Source organism: Balaenoptera ricei, chromosome 7, assembly GCF_028023285.1.
Source record: "Balaenoptera ricei isolate mBalRic1 chromosome 7, mBalRic1.hap2, whole genome shotgun sequence".
NCBI lineage: Eukaryota > Metazoa > Chordata > Mammalia > Artiodactyla > Balaenopteridae > Balaenoptera > Balaenoptera ricei.
Window position 1 is genome coordinate 101163176 of NC_082645.1, and position 18038 is coordinate 101181213.

General features: G+C 52.6%; 1 protein-coding gene across 1 annotated transcript; it reads right to left on the minus strand.

The window, feature by feature from the left end:
- Positions 1 to 349: 349 nt before the first annotated feature.
- Positions 350 to 17717, minus strand: IGFBP5 (insulin like growth factor binding protein 5). Its single transcript, XM_059928647.1, has 5 exons — positions 17682 to 17717; positions 16621 to 16976; positions 2220 to 2449; positions 1811 to 1930; positions 350 to 621 (listed from the first exon to the last, which is right to left on the minus strand). The coding sequence occupies exons 2-5, from the start codon at positions 16952 to 16954 to the stop codon at positions 490 to 492; spliced, it is 816 nt and encodes a 271-aa protein (XP_059784630.1). The 5' UTR covers positions 16955 to 16976; positions 17682 to 17717; the 3' UTR covers positions 350 to 489.
- Between the last annotated feature and the right edge of the window lie 321 nt (positions 17718 to 18038).

The following is an 18038-nucleotide window of genomic DNA, read 5'->3' on the forward strand; positions in this document are numbered from 1 at the left end:
CAAACTGGGCAAATTCCAAGTGTGTCATCGAAGGCCACACCTGGGGCTGCACCTGCTCCTGCCCAAACGGCTCCCCACCTCGGGCCAGGGCTGGACATAAAGGTGGCTGCTTCCGGCCCACGCTCTGCTTTTCCTTCTCATGACTACACATCCTCCCCTCTCTCACACACATCTGCTTCCCTCCCTTTTCTTTCTCTTGTTCTTCCTCTCTTGCCCTCCCTGTTCATTCAACTTGCCTCAAAAAGAAAACCTTTTTTAAAGGGGGGGGGGGGTGTCTCCTTAGCTTTGTGCATCTCCGTTGTTGCCGTTTTCAAAGTTGAGACCTTGCCAGAGATTCCGAGGTCCTCAGTTTCTTCAAATAGATAGATATATGTATTTTCTTCCCTTAAATGAGATGAAATGAGTGGCGTCCTGGGGTGGAGGGAGGCGCTGGCTGGAGTCGGGGCTGGGGGGTGGGATGGGGTGAGGGAAAGATGGGGAGGGGACGCGTCACTCAACATTGCTGCTGTCGAAGGTGTGGCACTGAAAGTCCCCGTCCACATACTCCATGCCTGGCAGCTTCATCCCGTACTTGTCCACGCACCAGCAGATGCCACGTTTGCGGCCACGGGAAGGCTTGCACTGGGGTGGGAGAGTGACAGGCAGTGAGGATGGCTGTACCCTGAGGCTCTGCTCCTGCCTGGCCCTTCATCCTCCCTGCCTCAAGACAGATCCTCACCCCTGGAGAGTTGAGGGAGCGGTACCCAACCCTGGGGGCTCTGGTGTCCACATTGCATGGGCGGACGGGGGGGAAAAGTGCTGATTTAGGCGGTCTGCCCTTGGCTAGCTCCTACGACTTTCTTTTATGTCACCCATTCAGGGTCCTCCAACTTGGTATTTTCCAGAGAATGATATAACCTGATAATGATCATGATGATGAAAATGATGATAAATTAAATTGTTAAATAATAGTAATAATAGGAGGCATCACTTGTATAGCTGTATCACATACAAGGCACCGCTTAACACTTACTATATTGTAGGTACTGTTCTAAGTACTTTCTAAAGATTAGTCCATTATTCCTCATAATCATGTGAGAATAATAGGTACAATTATTCTCCTTCTTACATGAGAAACTGGAGGCAGAGACATTAACTAACTGGGGTAAGAGGACACAGCTAGTAAACAGGAGAGCCAAGCACTCACCCAACGCTGTCTGGTTCTTGACTCCTAACTTAGAGGAGGGGTGCCCTCATCAGAGCCATTTGGGGGGGCATTTGTTAGAAATGCAAATTCTCAGAGTCTGCCCGACACCTACTATCAGAAACTCTGGAGTGGGACCAGCAATCAGTGTTTTAACAAGACCTCAGTGTGATACTGATGTCCCAGGAAGTCTGAGATCACTACCCTAAGGTAATGTGTACTCCTTAACGGGCTCAGATGACTGCTTAACCAGCAGTAGGCTTGCCCAAAGGGTAGCCTGGCTGTGAATGGGACACTAAATGATTTCAGGTGGCATGTGGTTAAAACATGTTTTAGAGTCATATATATGTATATATTTACGTGTGCCTATCAGAAAATAACACATCCAATGTGTGATGTGACGCAGTGATAGAAAGTTTCCTTTTTAGATGAATTCATGTACGTAAGGTGAATCATTAAAACGTCAGTAGATTATAGTGTAGGAGGGAATGGGGACAATCACGATTGTGATGGGTGCAAGGATTTTGGAGGTTTGGGACAAAGTGTTGTTAATGACAGAAATCCAGGCATTTAGAGGTGCAGGTTTCTGGCAAGTGCCCCGAACTTGGGGCTTGGCACGGGGCGTACCTGCTTTCTCTTGTAGAATCCTTTGCGGTCACAGTTGGGCAGGTACACGGCGCGGGGCACCATGCGCGGGCTGGCTTTGAGCTCCTGAAGGGAAGCCTCCATGTGCCTGCGGCAGGGACCCTGTGTGCGGACAGGAGGAGTGAGAGGCGTGGCAGGACCCGCGGGAACCCCCAGGACGTGCAGAAAGCGTGGCTGGGGTATGGGGGGCGTGGTAAAGGGTCTGTACGGAGAGTCACCACCTTTTGTGCCAAATAGCGGCCCCCCGAGTTCTCCCTCCGCCTCACCTGCCGCGCCCCCTGGGCGTACACAGTGCTGCCACGCACGCTCATTTAGACGCGGGGTGGGGTGGTGGCGGAGGCTGCGGGGTGTGGATGCAGAGGGGGATGGGGAGAGGATCCTTGAGACTCACCTGCTCAGATTCCTGTCTCATCTCAGGTGCAGAGATGACCCGGGGGTGGGCGGTGTTCTCGGCTCCCCCCACGAACTTGGACTGGGTCAGCTTCTTTCTGCGGTCCTTCTTCACGGCCTCGGCCTTCAGCTCGGAGATGCGGGTGTGCTTGGGTCGGAAGATCTTGGGCGAGTAGGTCTCCTCCGCCATCTCGGAGGTGGTCGGCTCCTCGTGCTCGCGGGAGTCTCGTTCTGCAGGGAGAAGGGGGCGGAGGATAAGCCTGTGAGGGCTGAGGCCCAACCGTGCAGAGCCCAAGGCTCGCAGGACTGGGGTGAGGAGACGCTCTCTCTGCCCTCCTGGAATCGTCCAAACTGGGGAAAGCAGGGAAATGAGAACCAGGGCACGAGTCGACACTCGTGTAAGTGGTGGGAAATCTAGGGCGACTTCATGGAGTAGGAGAGTGTTAGAAAAGTCAAGCTGACACAGGAGGGAGAGGATACTCTGGGGACGGGGAGGGCGAGGGCTGTGGGAAGGGGCTTGCTTGCTGGGGGGCTGGCTAAATAGATGGGGTGGTGGCCGGAGGTGGGGCTGCGATGTAAGAACACAATCTGAAGATCTAGGCTGTCAGGGGGAAATAGGCGATGGCCAGAACGTGGACAAGAGGCCAAGTCCATCCTTTTGGTGTTTTCGGAACTGCTGGAGTTGAGATATATCTGGACCCGGGAAACCAAGGGCAGGAGGGTCCTGGGGTGTCTGGACTGGCAGGGTGGTGGGGGCCACCAGGAGGAACAGGAGGAGGGGACGCGGGAGAGCCAGAAATGTGGGGTCTGGAGGGGATCAGTGCCAGCGCCTGGGGGGCACATGGAAGCCCGGGGCCTTGCTTCCTGCTCAGAGCTGGTTCTGCGCCCTGGGAGGCTGGGACATAACTCAGCTCCAGGCCAAGAGAGGCAGACTGCTGGCTGCGGGTGGAGCGGTTATATATAGCAGTGACTTGGTGACAGTCTATATTTAGCTGACTTATGACCTTTAAAGAACTAGAACTTTGTTCATTTATTTGTTGATCTGTTAATTCCAACCCCCCCCCCCCTCCCCGGCCTTTTCTTGGTTCACAGATTTCCATGAAATTCTCATGTCACAGGCACCCTCCTCTGGGTCCCTCCTCTCAGATCCCTGATCCCACCAGCCTAGACAGACCCAGGGCAGGAGGTCTTCGATTGCTTTGCCCAGGTGGGCAGAGCGTGGGCAGGATGTCCAGGGTGAGAGCAGGTGTAGGGCAGGGTGGGTGTGGGCAGGGAACCCTGTCTTCACTACCCTCTTTTCTTTTCAAATTCTAGAAAAAGAAAATAGGGCTTGGAGGTGACCCTGAATAACTCAAATAGACTGAAGAAAAATCCTATTGTCCACCCTGGGCTACCCAGGAGCCGAGATGGCAAGGCATGGGTTGGGAAATAGAAGCAGAGGAATCTGGAGGTGGGGACGAGGAGAGGTGCAGGGAGGGAGCAGTTCTGTGAGAAGACACTGTTTGGTGTCCCCGGGGCAGGAGATTTCAGCCCGGGGGAAGTTCCAGGTGTGTGTTAAGAGAGGTATTTGGAGGCCTGGCCTAACCTGGTCAGGATGGCAGGTGGTAGGAAGCACCCAAGCACCTGTTTGTCTCTGGGCTCGGGATTTGTCAGATTTAATCAAATAGGTATCCAGTCTTTAAGGCCCTGGCAGGGAAGTTCCCCACCCTAAAGAAGCCTCCAGAGGTTTGCAGTGTTCTGGGTGGTGAGCTGATTTGGGTATTTATCCACAGGAGAGGAAGGGAAGTAGTTTCTGGAGAAGAAGGTGTGAGAAAGCAAATGACAAAGCGGTGGGCAGGCTCTCCCTGAACAAAATTCAGTCCCAGGGTCCCTGTGCCCTTCTGGCCTTTCACTCCCTCTTCCCACCATGTCCTGCCCTGTGCTCTGACTCTATCAAAACCCACTGGGATGATAAATCAACAAGGTGATGCACCTGGCAGGTGGAATGGAGCCTTCCGGAGATTAGCTAACAGTGATATTTTTGGCATAAACCAACGTTTCCTGGTTGTGGGATTAGCTAGGATGGGGGTGGGATGCTGGGCGGAGCAAGCTGATCTGGGGGACTCTGTGCAAAGTGAAAGATTAGGGCTCTGTTGTCTAGTAATTCAGGCCCAAACCTGAGGCCCAGGTCTTGAGGGAGGGGGTGAGGAGAGGAAAAGCGAACCATTGCCCCGTCACATCTTACTGAGTGACTTGACTCTTCACTCAGACTCTCTGGGCATCCCCAAGCACTCTGATCCCCACTTGAGCAGTGGGGGAGGGGAGAGGGCAAGAGATGGTTGCCACTGAAAGGCTGGGAGCATTCTGGGTGTGCATGGCCACACGCCTTCCCCGATCAAGACTGTAACCAGATGAAGGGAGGGGAGGAGGGCGAGAGGGCTGGGTGTGGGATGTATGGAGGAAGGATGAGCATCTCCTTTGGGGGCTGCTCTGGCCTGGCCCAGAGGGCCAGCAGACTGTCCTCAGGGGCACCTGCGGATCTGGGCTCTTCACCGGGAGAGGTCCCCGGAGCTGCTTATTCCCAGTGGCTGGCTGGTCCAGCTCCCCGAATCCCTCCAATAGACCATCCCTGTGTCCACAAGTACATGCACCCATCCCAGTGGTGCTCTTTCTGGCTCTTAAAGATATCTGGGGTGGGAGTGCCACCCATCTTCTTCTGGTCACCTGTTTTGGGGGCCCCCTGTCCCTTTGGTCAGAGGGTGTGATCCTCCAGATGCCGTTTCACCTTCTCTCACGGAGCTTCTCTCTCTGGCTTTGGTGGTCGTGGAAGTACATTGGCTAATGCCCACCCTCCCCCAACATCAGCAGCCCTTCTCAAGACTCTTCATATTTTAGGATCTTTGAGAAGTGCTGTGGCTGCCCTTAACCTTGAGTCACCCTTCCTGGGAGGAGGATAGGGCAGTTAACAATGGTTCAAGAAACTTTGGGACAATTTACTTTGACCTCTCTTGGTCTTTTGTCCAAAAATGTTAGCTTTGAGACTAAGCAAGGATGATACTGGGGAATGACATGTAGATTCCTGTGCCTTCTTTAAGGAACTCAAAGGACTTTTGCAAACCCTCTGTCCTTCCCCTGGCCTCACCAAGGCCGGGTTCCTGAGGGCATACCCTCCCCAGTTTGCAGTCTCTTTGGCTGTTTCTGAAGGGCAGACTTAAGTTTTGATGTGCCTCCCGGGTTTCGGTGCCACTTAACCCCATGGGACCTATTACTTAGGCAGCGGGAGAGTCGAGTATCAAAGATACTAATCAGGGTCTTGTGGTCACCTGTAGGCTCCAGAGAGACAGCGGAAACTTGGAGCGGAGCCAGGGCAGAGCCATGAAGATTAAAGGGCTGGAAAGTAAGACTGGAGCTGGGATGCCAGAGCCAACTAGCCCTACTCAGCTGCTTTGTAGCTGAGTCATAAATAGGCTTGCAATTTTGGAAGGTTTTAAGTTTTAGATAAACCAAGCAGGCACAAGTAGACTGGCAGCTCCTGAGCTGTTTCATCCAAAGAAAATGGAGCAAGTTTGCGGAAGGGATTTAGGTGGGATATAAGGGAGGACTTCCTGGTGAAGTTGCCCTGCACGTGAATAGCAATCTAGGGAACTTAGCAATGCAGTAGGTTCTGGAACCCAGTCGACCAGCATATCAATACCTCCATACGGCCGGTAGGTGGCGGAGGAGACCGATGGCCGCAGAACACGTCCGTGGCGCTTCCTTGTAGGGACTGTAAACAATTTTAAAATCTGGAATTTGTGTGCCTCCCTCTCCTACTTCTCTGACAACCACCCCAATCCTCCCCTCTTTGTGTGTCTGCAGCATGCACGGAAAGAGTCAGGGAGATGGACATGCACGGACTGGGAAGGATCCACGGGGGGCCAGGGTGGAGAAGGCAGGTGTGGGGCGGGGGCAATGCTATCAGTGTGTAACCCCCTGCTGTTTCTTTAATTTGCACCTGAAACACGGTCAGGGAAAGAAGGGAAACAGATCTAGGACCTCCCTTCCTATCTCTAGATGTTATTTTGAAAGGATTCTGCAGAGAGTGGGCAATGGAATGTTCACTACTGTTCCCTCCTCTGGGAAGCTGTTGAGGCAGGGCCCTTTAACTCCATCATCTATCCAACGACTAAGGAAGCAAAGGTTCTCATATTGTCCCGATATTTATCTTTGGATAACTATCTGATTCCCTGCTCTGTTCTGCCCTCAGTCCTGCCACCGGGGATCTCTGATGGTCCCAGGCCCTGCCGTGTTAGGGTGGGCAACTCAGTTTCTCCTTCATTCATAAGGCGCTGCGCATTCACACGGATGCAGCAACATCCGCTGAGGCACTCCCCAGGGCAACACGAAAACCTGCTTGAGGACTGTGCCATCCTCATGTCCCAGTGAACCTTTTTTTTTTTTTTCGGCCACGCCATGAAGCTTGTGGGATCTTAGTTCCCCAACCAGGGATTGAACCAGGGCCCCAGCAGTGAAAGTGCCGAGTCTTAACCACTGGACCACCAGGGAATTCCCCCAGTGAACCTTGAGTGTGTCTGGGTGCAGGCCCAGCCAGTGTGGACCCAGAGGCGTCCCAGGGTGGGCACTGCTCCTCACGGCACAAGTGCCAATGCATGCTCCCTCCCCAAGCCCCACCACTGTCTCCAACCCGCCCTCTCACTGTAGTTCTCCTGCAGGGGCAGGATGCTTTAGCGGCAGGACCAGGCACTTGCTCTTAAGAAGCCTTCTCATCCCACCTGCTCCCCGAGCCCAGCGATGAGGCAGGTCCAGCTGGGGACCTTCTGCTTCCTGCAATCGAACCTTCCACCCTAGGGCTCTTAGTCCTACCTTGGCACCATTAACAGCCCGGGCCCAGCCTGGTGGTTGTTTCCCACACTATCTTGACCTCATAATCAAACTTAGAGAAAATGGGTGGGCCAGATATTGTGACTTTGCCTACAGAAATTGAAGAAGCTGAGGTGTAGTTAGAATTCGCAGCTCGGGAAGGATGTGGGGCTTTGCCAGGCCACTTGGACCTGGGACCAGTCTCTTTTCCTAGCCAGAAGACAAGAGGGGTTCACCCAGAATCCCTCTACAAGGAATGAAAAGTGGAGCTGGGTTTCCACTGCCTCTCATTCTAGCTCCCTCTGTGGAATTCAAACAGTAAACTTCTTAAGGGGAGAACTTTGTCATTTATCTTGGTCTCTCCAGCATATGGTCTTCAATAAATAATCTTTAAATGGAGAGACGCGTGAATCTGCTCACGAGACAGAGCGCAGGGGGTCTAGGAGCAGTTCTGTAATGCCAGCTGCGGCATGTTAGAGCTCAGTGGATACCCTGAGGGGTCATGTCACCCATGCACCTGCCTTTAAACACAGGAACTGCTGCAGAGGGAACAAGGCGGCAGGGAGGTGAGCCTCACAGGAGCGGGAAGAAGTAGGGTCCCCTGGATTTACTGGGCTTCTTTGATCTAAGACTGTGCTGTCCAATACAGTTGAAATGAATAAATATTAAATCAAATTACAAACTCAGCTTCTCAGTTGCTCCAACCACATTTCTGGTGCTCAATAGCCACATGTGGCCAGTGGCTACTGTGTTGGACAGCGCAGATTGACGACACTTCCATCACTGCAGAAAATTCCCCTGGGCAGCCCGTCCGAGGGCAGTGATCCACGCCTGGGTATGGCTGGATTCTCCGTGCCTCCTCCCCACTTGGCCTTGTTTCCCAGCCAACCTGCAGCCTCCTGCTCTTTGCTACACATAAGACTTCTGCGAAAATGCTAGATCAGCTGCTCACTGTTTAAAAAAATGTGAGACATGTCTCAGTTTCCTGAAGTTTGACCATTTCCCAGCTGCAGATGCCAAGAGACTCAATTACACTGTGGGTGCCTTTGCATAAAGAAAAAGGGGACGGGGCAGTAGGGAGGGCCGCAGAGCCTGCCAGGGGAGCTGCACCGTTCCCGCTCCTACCCGTAACATCCCTGACCAGTGCCTGCCTTGCCTCAGTCTCTCTCTCTTGGAAGACTCTGTTTTCTTTTCCTCTGTGGTTAGTAACAGACATGCATGTTCTGGGCTCTTCTTCACCTGAGTTATGGGCTGAGAAGGGAAGGAGCACTGACTTCCCAAGACGAAAAGAAACCCAAACGACTGTCATCCTAAGGAACCAGTTGCAAGAAGGGAGGAGTTGCAAAAGGACACTGGAGGGGAGTCTTGCTGACCTGGGGTACATGGCAGAGGTGGGGAGCAGGTTCAGAGAGTTAGTGACTGGCCAGTGAGAGCAACAGGCTTAGCCCCCTGAACTCCTTTACAGCCCCCCGCCATTTCAGGCCAGGAAAACCAACGTGGGTATGTAACATCTCTATCCTGAGCAGAGAAATAAAGACATTGTAGAGCAAAGCAAAGAAACCGAGTCAGGAGCCGGACTACCAGCCCTTGACCTTCAGTCACCCTTCTTGGGAGGAAGATGGGGCTGCTAACCGTGGTTCAATAAATCCTGGTGCAGGTGTACTTTGACCTCTCTTAGTTGCTTCCTCTCCTCTCCTTGCCTTAGTTTTCTCATCTGAGTTATGGCGAGGATGACAACAGCCCCTTCTCCATAGGGTTGTGAGGATTCTATGAGCTGCTATGTGCTAATGAACTCTCAGCGTAGGTCTCTGCCTTTGTAGGTCTCTGTTGCCTCCCATCTCCCTTGTTCCCATCATCAACTAAAACTCTGGTTGCTGTGATATGTGGCTGACAGGTGTCTACCTGTAGATCACAAGATCTCAGGCGCCTTGGACTGAAGAAAGGTCTGCTGGGAAGTGATGGATCTACCTTCTTCTCTGGGGAGTCTGACTGCCAACCTCAGGTGAGAGGGGCTTTGCCCAAGCACTTCTGAGAACCGGTTCCCACTTAGAGAACTCAGCCTGGGAGTTTGTCCTTTGTCTAATCCCATTCCTTCATGCTGCATTAAGGCACTAGGTCTTTTCCCCTAAAGATGGAGAGAGAAAAGGTGACCTACCACCTTTCCACAGTGTAGATATGGCAGGTGTCAAGTTGGCGGCACTTCCCCAGAATGAAAGGCTGGGGTCCCACTCACACATCCTCCACGGTAAAGGAAGGATCCTCCTCATTTTTTCCCCCCTGGGGACACACTAGGATTCAGGGTCATGACTCTGGCACACATTTCTTGATCCCTGGGCGGCAGCTGGTGATAAATTTACACATAAGAGATACACACTTATGTACAACTCCCAAGATGAGTATCTCCAGCCATCCAGTATCTCTCTAGACTTGGGGAAGGTAGAGCATGCTCAGTAGAAACGTCTCTCTCTCGTCCCTATATACACCCCAAACCAGAAGGTAATGGAGGGGTGAGGTGGGGAGCAGTCTTTGAATGGGGGAAGGGGAGATGAGGAGAGGGAGGAAGTGAGGGACCATTTCTCTGACCTGGCCACACTCCCACCGGTGACTCATCACGGCCCATTCAGAACAGCACAATTAAGTAGCCAAATTCCCTGAAAAGTCCTGTCTGACCAGAAGGGGGCGGCAGGGAGCAGATGGTTTGAACACTTTTTTTTTTTTTCCCCTCCCGACCCTGGTCCCCCTAAGAAGAGAGACTTGCTAGGGGTCAAACAAGGGAGTCTGTCCTGTTTGGCAATTAAAGCTCAGACTCTTTTCCTTTTTGACTTTTTCGGGGCAGGAGGAGAGCAGAGACAGTAGTTCCCTTCTCAGGTGTGGGAGGGGCTTGCTGGTGGCCTCTGCCCTGTCCAGTTCGGTGGCCACTAGCTATATGTGGCTTTTGGCACTTGAAATGTGGCTAGTGGGACTGAATTTTAAGATTTGTTTCATTTAAATTAATTTAAATTTAAAAATATCCTTGGTTATTGGAAAACTTTTGAGTATATTTAGGGCAACTCAGGTATATGAATCTACTTTTTCAACTGTAAATCTTATGAAAACTAAAAATACAGATCAAGTATTTCCAATGAAAATTTGGTGTTTGAATTGAGATGTGCTGTAAATGTAAAATACACTTCAGATTTCAAAGACTTAATATGAAAGAACATAAAATATCTCATTATAATTGCTTATTTTGAGTATATGTGGAAATTATAATATTTTGGGTATGTTGAGTTAAAACATACAGTTAAAATTAATTTCACCTGTTTCTTTTTACCTTTTTTTTAAAAAAATGACTCTTAGAAAGTTTGAAATTACATATGTATGTGGCTTGTATTATATTTCAATTGGACAGTGCTGTTCTAAAGGGTCTGGAATGAGAGCCATCTTCACTGAGGTGACAGGGAGACGGGGGAGCAGCATGCCCAGGACAGCTGTAATGGTACAATCTACACAGTTCGGGATAATAGGGGCCCGTGTAAAACATCTCTGCAAACCAGCAGAGGTCATATGAGGCTAGGTTCTGAGTGCAAATTCAATCTGGGTTTTGCTTCAGGATTTGGTAAGAGAAGGGCTGATCTCTGATGGTTTAGGGGAGGGATCAAAAATAAGATAACCTATTTATTTTAAAACACCCCCCCAGGACTCACCTGGTGGTCTAAGCCAGGGGTCCCCAGTCCCCAGGCCGCAGACCGATATTGGTCCGTGGCCTGTTAGGAACCGGATCGCACAGCAGGAGGTGAGCAGTGAGCAAGCAAAGCTTCATGTGCTTCTCCCCATCACTGACATTACCGCCTGGACCATTCCCCCTCACCCCTGCTTCCGATCTGTAGAAAAATTGTCTTCCACAAAACCGGTCCCTGGTGCCAGAAAGGTTGGGGACAGCTGGTCTAATCTATTGGGAAGACAGCCTTATCTTATCTGCCTCCTTCTTAAGAAACCCCCAAAGGAGGAGCTGCCCCAGCATCCAGGATGTATGAGGATGGCTGTCAGCAATTCCTCAAGTCAACGTGAGGCCCCCAGCTGTAATCTGGAGGGCTTCCTCTCCTCTTTCTGAAAGAGCTCCCACATACCTGACTATGTTCAAAAACCCGGTGACCTTCTCTCTCTCTTCCGTATCAACTTTTGTGGCATATGGTTTTCTCTCTTTTCTTCTCATGCGCAAATCCCCCATCACTCCCTCACCCTCATCCCACCCCACCCGAGCTCAGATCTCATCATCTTACTGCCCCGCTCCATGCAAGCCCGTGCTGGTGGAGGCCGGTTGCCATGGGAAGCTGGCCACTTCCGTGCCGTGGGCTCCTTAGAGACTGTGGACCGCTGCCTAGCCAAGGGGCAGCGAGGGCCTGCCTGCTTGCCTGCCCGCATGAGGACAGCTCCCTGTCATTCAGGAAATGAGGTTTGGCACATGGACCTGAAGTCTGGGCTGAACACACTACCCTCCTTGCCCCCATCCCAAACCGCTGGCTTAAGCCAGCCTTGCTTGCAAGACCGTGCAGAAAAAGGGACGGAACGGGGAGGGATTGAAAATAAAGGGGTACTGCCTTCTCCACTTTGGGGCCACTTCACTTCTTCCCTTCAAATGGAGCACTCCCAGTTCTGAGCTCTTATTTCATCTTCACAACCCGCCCCGCCCCCAGCTCCCCCCGCCCCCTCCACCCCCCCACCCCCACCCCCGAGCTATGGGATGACAGCCTCGGGTGATATTTGCCAAAGACCTCATTGCAGGTTAGACCAGACTCAGGCCAGAGCCCTAGTGACTTAAGGAAGAAAGCCAGGGAGAGCGGAACAGAGGCCTAGGCTCAACAGAATTCTAAGGCTGAGTTCTAGCCCTGGCTCTGCCTCTAACGCTGCACCTAATTCTGGGCTAGTGACTTGCACTTTGGGCCTCAGCGTCCTCATCTGTAAAATGAGGGCCTTGACTGCCATGATGCCATGATCACTGCAGGTTCCTTCCAGCTGTAGCATTCTTTGGCCAACACCCAGACAATTCCTGGAGAGCTTCTCGGACCTAGCTAAGCTGAGTGGCCAGGCAGGAAAGGCCACTTTGCCTCTCATAGAGATTTCCAGTCACTTCTCTAGATTTATATTTAAGAAGGGGGAAAAAAAAAAGACATCATAACAGAAATTATGGCAAGAATTGGAGCTTGAAACAAGAACGGGGGATTCTGTGGATATGGGGAGAGGGGACCAGAAGCTTAGAACTGGCTTTTTTTTGTTTATTTGCTTATTTCTTCCTGCAGATATGTAATCAATCTTATTGTTTTGGAAAACATATGTCCAGATTACATTTGAAGGATGGTCTCTGGGGATTGCAACTTTTGGACCTGCCATAGTAAAAATGCAAAACAAAATCTCAACCAAAACCCCACCAAACAGCCTCCGCCCTCTTCACTTCTGCTTCCAGTGGGACCTCTTTGGTACCTGGTCTGTTTACGGTGTTCTTCTAATTTCTGGAGGCAATAGACCTGGAGTGTGGTGGTCCCTTCTCCAAAATTTTATTTTTCATACATTAAATAACTCAGTTTCAAAGACACTGCTCAGGTACAAAGTAAAAACTTTAGATAACAAAAATCACCTTCTTTTCCTGTTAGCACCTTCCCCCTCACCGCCCCCCCCCCCCCACTCCCCATTAAGGGGACCAGGGTTTCTGCTGGGATTCCTGCTCCCATGCCCTTTGCTGTAACCCTCATGGTGACCTCTGGCTCCTAGGTCAGCCTGGCCCTCCCTCTGCAGCTGCAAGCCCACCTGCCTGCTCAAATCCAATCCCAGCCCCAGGACCAACGCACAGCTGCTCCAAGTTAAAACTCAAGCCCTCAGGGGAAGGCCTTGGAGTTGGGGGATGGAGAAGGGGGTGGGATGGGAGGGAGGGATAAGAAAGGGGTCAGGGTGGAGGTGGGGAGGGTAGGGGGAGAAGTGGAAAGAAAATGAGCTCTCACTGTGGCCAACTGTGCTTGCTCTTCCAGTCTGAGCTGACAAAGCAGAAAGAGGGGGAAGGGAGGGGAGGGGGAAGGCAAGAAAAGTCAAGTTAAAAGCACCCTCTCTTGTCTTCCCAGCTCCCATTTTGGTTGGCTCAGGGCACAGCCAGCCTCTCAAAGACTTGTTTCAAAGGGAGGGGGTACGGGTGGGAAAGGAATCTGTCTCCTTCAGTTTTCCATGATGTTGTTCAACCCAGACAAAAATTTGGCCAATAAACCTAACCCTGGAACTTGATTTCAACATGGCATTTGGACCAGGCTGGGAATGGAAGCCAGGGTGATGGAGGGCCAAACCCCTCAAAGAAGCAAAGGCTGAATTCATTTTTATTTAGGTAATTTTTCTTTCTTTCCCGGAAGCATATTTTCTTTTCTTCCTCTCTTATTTCTAAGTGACAGAACTGAAACCCAGAACCCACTTCTCCCTGTATCCCAAACTTAATGTCTCACAGGCACAAGAGAGATCTTCCAGACCCGGGCAAGTATGTGCGCCAGTAAAGCCACAAGGCTCCTTCTCCAAACAATGCCCAGAGCAAAGCTCGATCCTTCCTTGACTCGACCCAGCTCACCCAAATTTATTGAGCTTGGTCCAATAAATAACTCCTGTCTCCCGCCTCCCTCTAGCCCTCACACACATTGCCCTCTGTTTCTATATCTGTCTTTGCCTCTGAACTGGCCAGAATAAAATGCAGGGCCCGGAGCGCTCCCAGCACCAAGCTCGCGGGCGGACTCCCTCTCCCGTTGCTCAGCAACGCGCCCAGCAAAACACCAGTCCCCTCCCGCCCTCCGCTCTTCCTCCCAGAAGCTTTGGCTGCCTGCCATCTCGCTCTCCTCAGCTCCCCATTTCTGATTCTAGAAATGCACTTTTTTTTGTTGTTTTGGTTGGAAAAAGACCCTAAATCTATATCTCTCTCTATATGTATATTTTTTGATATATGTGAATATGTATATTATCATCTATGTCTGTATCTAAATCTGGGGCAAATCCAAGTGCGCACTGCTGGTATCGGTAGGGAGGAGTGGTGGTGGAGTGTCGCGGGGGCAGTAATTTTGGCTAAAGGAGCTGACACTCTCCTCCCTCTCTCTGTTCGCTGAGCTCTCTTTAAGTACCGTCGCTGCACCATCTCCAACTTTTGGGGGACCCACCCAGTGGTTTTTGAGATGAAAAGCTCTAGCCAGGAGAGCCCACCCCCATCCCATCTGTCCAGGAGGAAGGCGTCAACTCCGGCCACCGGTCAAGGGCAGCCATCCAGCGAGTACAGTGGGTTAGGCACCTGCTTTAGGCGGGTGGGGTCCTCCAGAGGGATTGGGAAGGGGATGGGGGAGGGGGAGGAAGGCTGCTCCGTGTTGGTCCAGAGGCACCTTGAAGGTGGGGGCTGAGGAAGGGGCTGCTGAAAAGTCTAAAAGGCATCTTGCTTGGGACAAAAGCGTGTGTGTGTGTGTGTGTGTGTGTGTGTGTGTGTGTGTGTTGGGTTGAACTGGAAAGTTGGATGCGCCCATTTGCTCTCCCAGCAACTGCGCGCGCGGGCACCCTCCACACCAACCACATCACACCAACCACACGGTTGGGCAAATAAAAATGGGGCCAGAATGCGGCTGAGCGATACCTTGCATGCTTTCGATGTGACCGGATTGTTACCCAGAGCGCTCGCTTCCAAGCCAGGAAATCGATTCATACTCCCCCCCGCCCCCGGCCCCCCCCCCAACCCCGTGCTAAGCTTTTCCAAATCCACATCCCACAAGATGAAGGCGAGGGGGACCGCCTTTGAAAAGTGGCTCTTAATAAAAATAACTTCACAAACCGGCCTCTGGGGCCTCCGGGGCCTGCACGTTGCTCTCTCTCGCTTTTTGCAGGCTGCAATCTGGAGAAAGACTACCTCTTGCAAAGCTGGAGGGAGGGACGGCCTCCGGCGACAGGCAAAACCTGCAGGGTTTGTGGGCATCCGGGTCGAACCCAGGAAAGGTCTCCTGCCTCTTCTCAAGCGCCACCGCACTCCTTTCCTACATGACAGTGTCTGTAGTTTGCAGTTAAGAAAACTCATGTTGGGGTGCTCGTAATGGAAGGGGATAGGAGGGAAGAAGAGCATTGTCCTAGTAATAAAATACCACACAGAATAAACATTATTTAGCCAAGTCTGAACCCCTTTGGGAGAAGACCGATAACGACGTCTCAGAACCCAGACTTTTGTGTAGAGTTCATTACACTCTTGCTAAAAATGTAAGGTCAATTAACTTTCCAAAAGGAAACCCAGTCTAAGGGGCGCAGAACTGTTCTGATTGAACAAGTAGCTCTGTCAACCTTTTAAACCCTAGACTCCTGGCACTGAGACTTTGGGGGCGGGGCAACCTGGAGGCGGGGCTACTTGGAGGCGGAGGGGAGGCTCCGGGAGCGTGGCTTTTCCGTCTCCGCCCCCTTGATTTTGCATTCTGCGTTTCCAGGGCCCCTCTTCCATTTACACCACGCCCACTTGTGATCTGGTTTGAGAGCTTGAGGGGCAGCGCGGGAGAGTGGGCGATTAGCCCTGGCGGGGAAGCTGGGATGTCTGAATTTCATGTCTCTTCTGGCTTCCCAACCCTGTATCCACCTTTCTTCCTAGGTAAAATCTGAATTGGGGCACGGGAAAAGGAGTTAGATTCGGGGACAAACACCAGCCCTGGAACACCAAACCCTTCCTTCTTATCCCTTTCCATCACTCCCGCCCTCCCCCACTTACCGCCTCCCCACCTTCCCGCCGCCTCTGAGCTTGGCTAAAGTAATCTTTCCCTTCCAGGGAGGAAAAACGGTATTTTGCATTTCAGTATGTTGTATAATTGACCACAGTCAATCCGATCAAGTCAAGAGCAATGGGTGTGCACGTGGGAGGGGCATCGAAGTCCCCACCCAAAAGGCATTAGCTACCAAGGGTGCGTGCGTGTGTTATGTGTGCATGTGAGTGTGCGTGTGTGTCTGGTGGGGTAGGAGAATAGAAACGTCAAGGAGGGACTGGGGGGTGGGGTAGGGGGCTGGGAAGGACAAAGGTGGAATTACCACAGAAGACCGGTGACGCCTCTCTCTTTCCAGGTCCCCAGTTAAAGCAATATTTTAACAAAAGACATTATTTTTTTTCAAGTTCAGGAAAACAACAACAACAACAACAAACCCACCCCACAACATATTGGGTAGATGCGGGTGGTGGAGAGGGAGTTAATAATGTAAGGTGTACATTTTCGGACTGGAGATTGAGTACCTGGGGATTTGGACCTAGAGACTGAATAGGAGGATCTTAGAGTCAGTGTTTAGTCGAGGGGGGAGGGGTGGGGTGGAGGAGGTGTGGGCAGGAGCGAGGAGAAGGAGCGAAAACAGGGAGAGCCTCGGCTAGACCGTAACTCCGGGTAGCAGGATGGGCCACGGTTCCAATTCCGAGGGGCAAGGACCCTCCCCGCCCTCCTCCCGGGCTGCACCCAGGCTCTAAGCCACTTGCTGGGCAGAGCGCGCCGGGCCAGCCTGCGCAGTGTCCCCCGCGTCCCCCGCCCGTGCGCCGCGTAGGTGCCCGGCGCACTGAGCGCGCTCACCGATCTTGGCTTGCTCGCGGTAGCTCTTTTCGTTGAGGCAAACCCCGCGGCCGTGCAGCAGGGCGTGCAGCGGCTTCTCCTCGTCCTGCCGGGGGAGGCAGCGCAGCCCCTGGGCGCAGCGCTCAGTATAGACGCCGCACGACTGCCCCTCGGCCAGGGCGCAGGTCATGCAGCAGCCGCAGCCCGGCTCCTTGACCAGCTCACAGCCCAGGGGGCTGGGGGGGCACATGGAGAGGGCTTTCTCGTCGCAGGGCTCACAGTGCACGAAGGAGCCCAGGCCCTGGGCCGGTCCCGCACAGGCGGCCAGAAGCAGGAGGACCGCGGTGAGCACCATCTTCTCCGAGTCTCCCCTTTACCTGGGGCGGGGCAGGAGCGCGAGAATGAAGGGAGAAGGGGGCCAAGAGGGCGCGCGGAGAATTGTTTTTTCTTTTTAAAATTTCTGTCAGGTAGAGCAGGTGGCCTCCCTCAGACAATTGCAAAATGTAGGGAGCGATGGAGGGCTGGGGCGCCTGCAAGCAAGTCTCAGCTGCAAAGATTACGGACTTGCAACAGGTAGGGGAAAAAGAGCAGCGCCAGGTGCACGCAGAGGGATCGGAGGCCGGAGAAACAACCCCTCCCCAAGCCTGACCTGGTCAGAATTGCGGGGCGGGGGCCAAAAATTGTTCACCCCAAAACCACCACCGGAATAATGAGCTCGGAGGCTGTGGAGGAGGGGGTGCGGGGGGAGAAAAATAGATTCGTCTTAAAAATTTTTTGTTTAAAATCTCAAAGTGCACCCGGCTCCTTTCTAACCCTCAGCTGCCAGCGGCGCGCGGCTGCCCCGGAACAGGTAAGAGGCGGCGGCTGCAGCCGCGAGGGTGGGGAGAAAATGTGGAAATCGAGAAAAAAAAAAAAAAAAGACCAAATCCAAGCCCCTAACACCTCTTTTCTCCCACTCTGCCAGCACCTCTTCGAAATTCGCAGGTTCTGCGGGAAGCCCGAAGCAGGGTGCAAACGGAGGAGGGGGTAATGAAAAGGAGGGAAAAAAAGAAAAGAAAAAAAAAAGAGGAAAAAACCCACACCGCTTTGCAGCTCTTTCCTAGCTCTTTTTCCCCCGGCAGAAGTTTCCAAAGAGACTACGGGCTCCGGTCGAGCAGGCGCTTTTAAATAGACGGCCCCTGGCTGCCAGCCAGTTTGTAGCTGCAATTTGAGCTCCCCAACACCCAACCCAGGCAAGGATGCCAAGGAGTACAAACTCACACGGGGTGGGGGTGGGGAGAGGCCTTCTAGACACACGGGGGCTCCCCTTCGCCGCCCGAACAGCGCCCTCCTCTCCCGGAGTGGGAGAAAGGGCCGCGGGGGACGGGGCTCGGGCTGCCCAGAGCGGGGAGGAGGCGGGGGGCGAGTGAAGGGGAGCTCTTCGCAGCACAGTGGATACA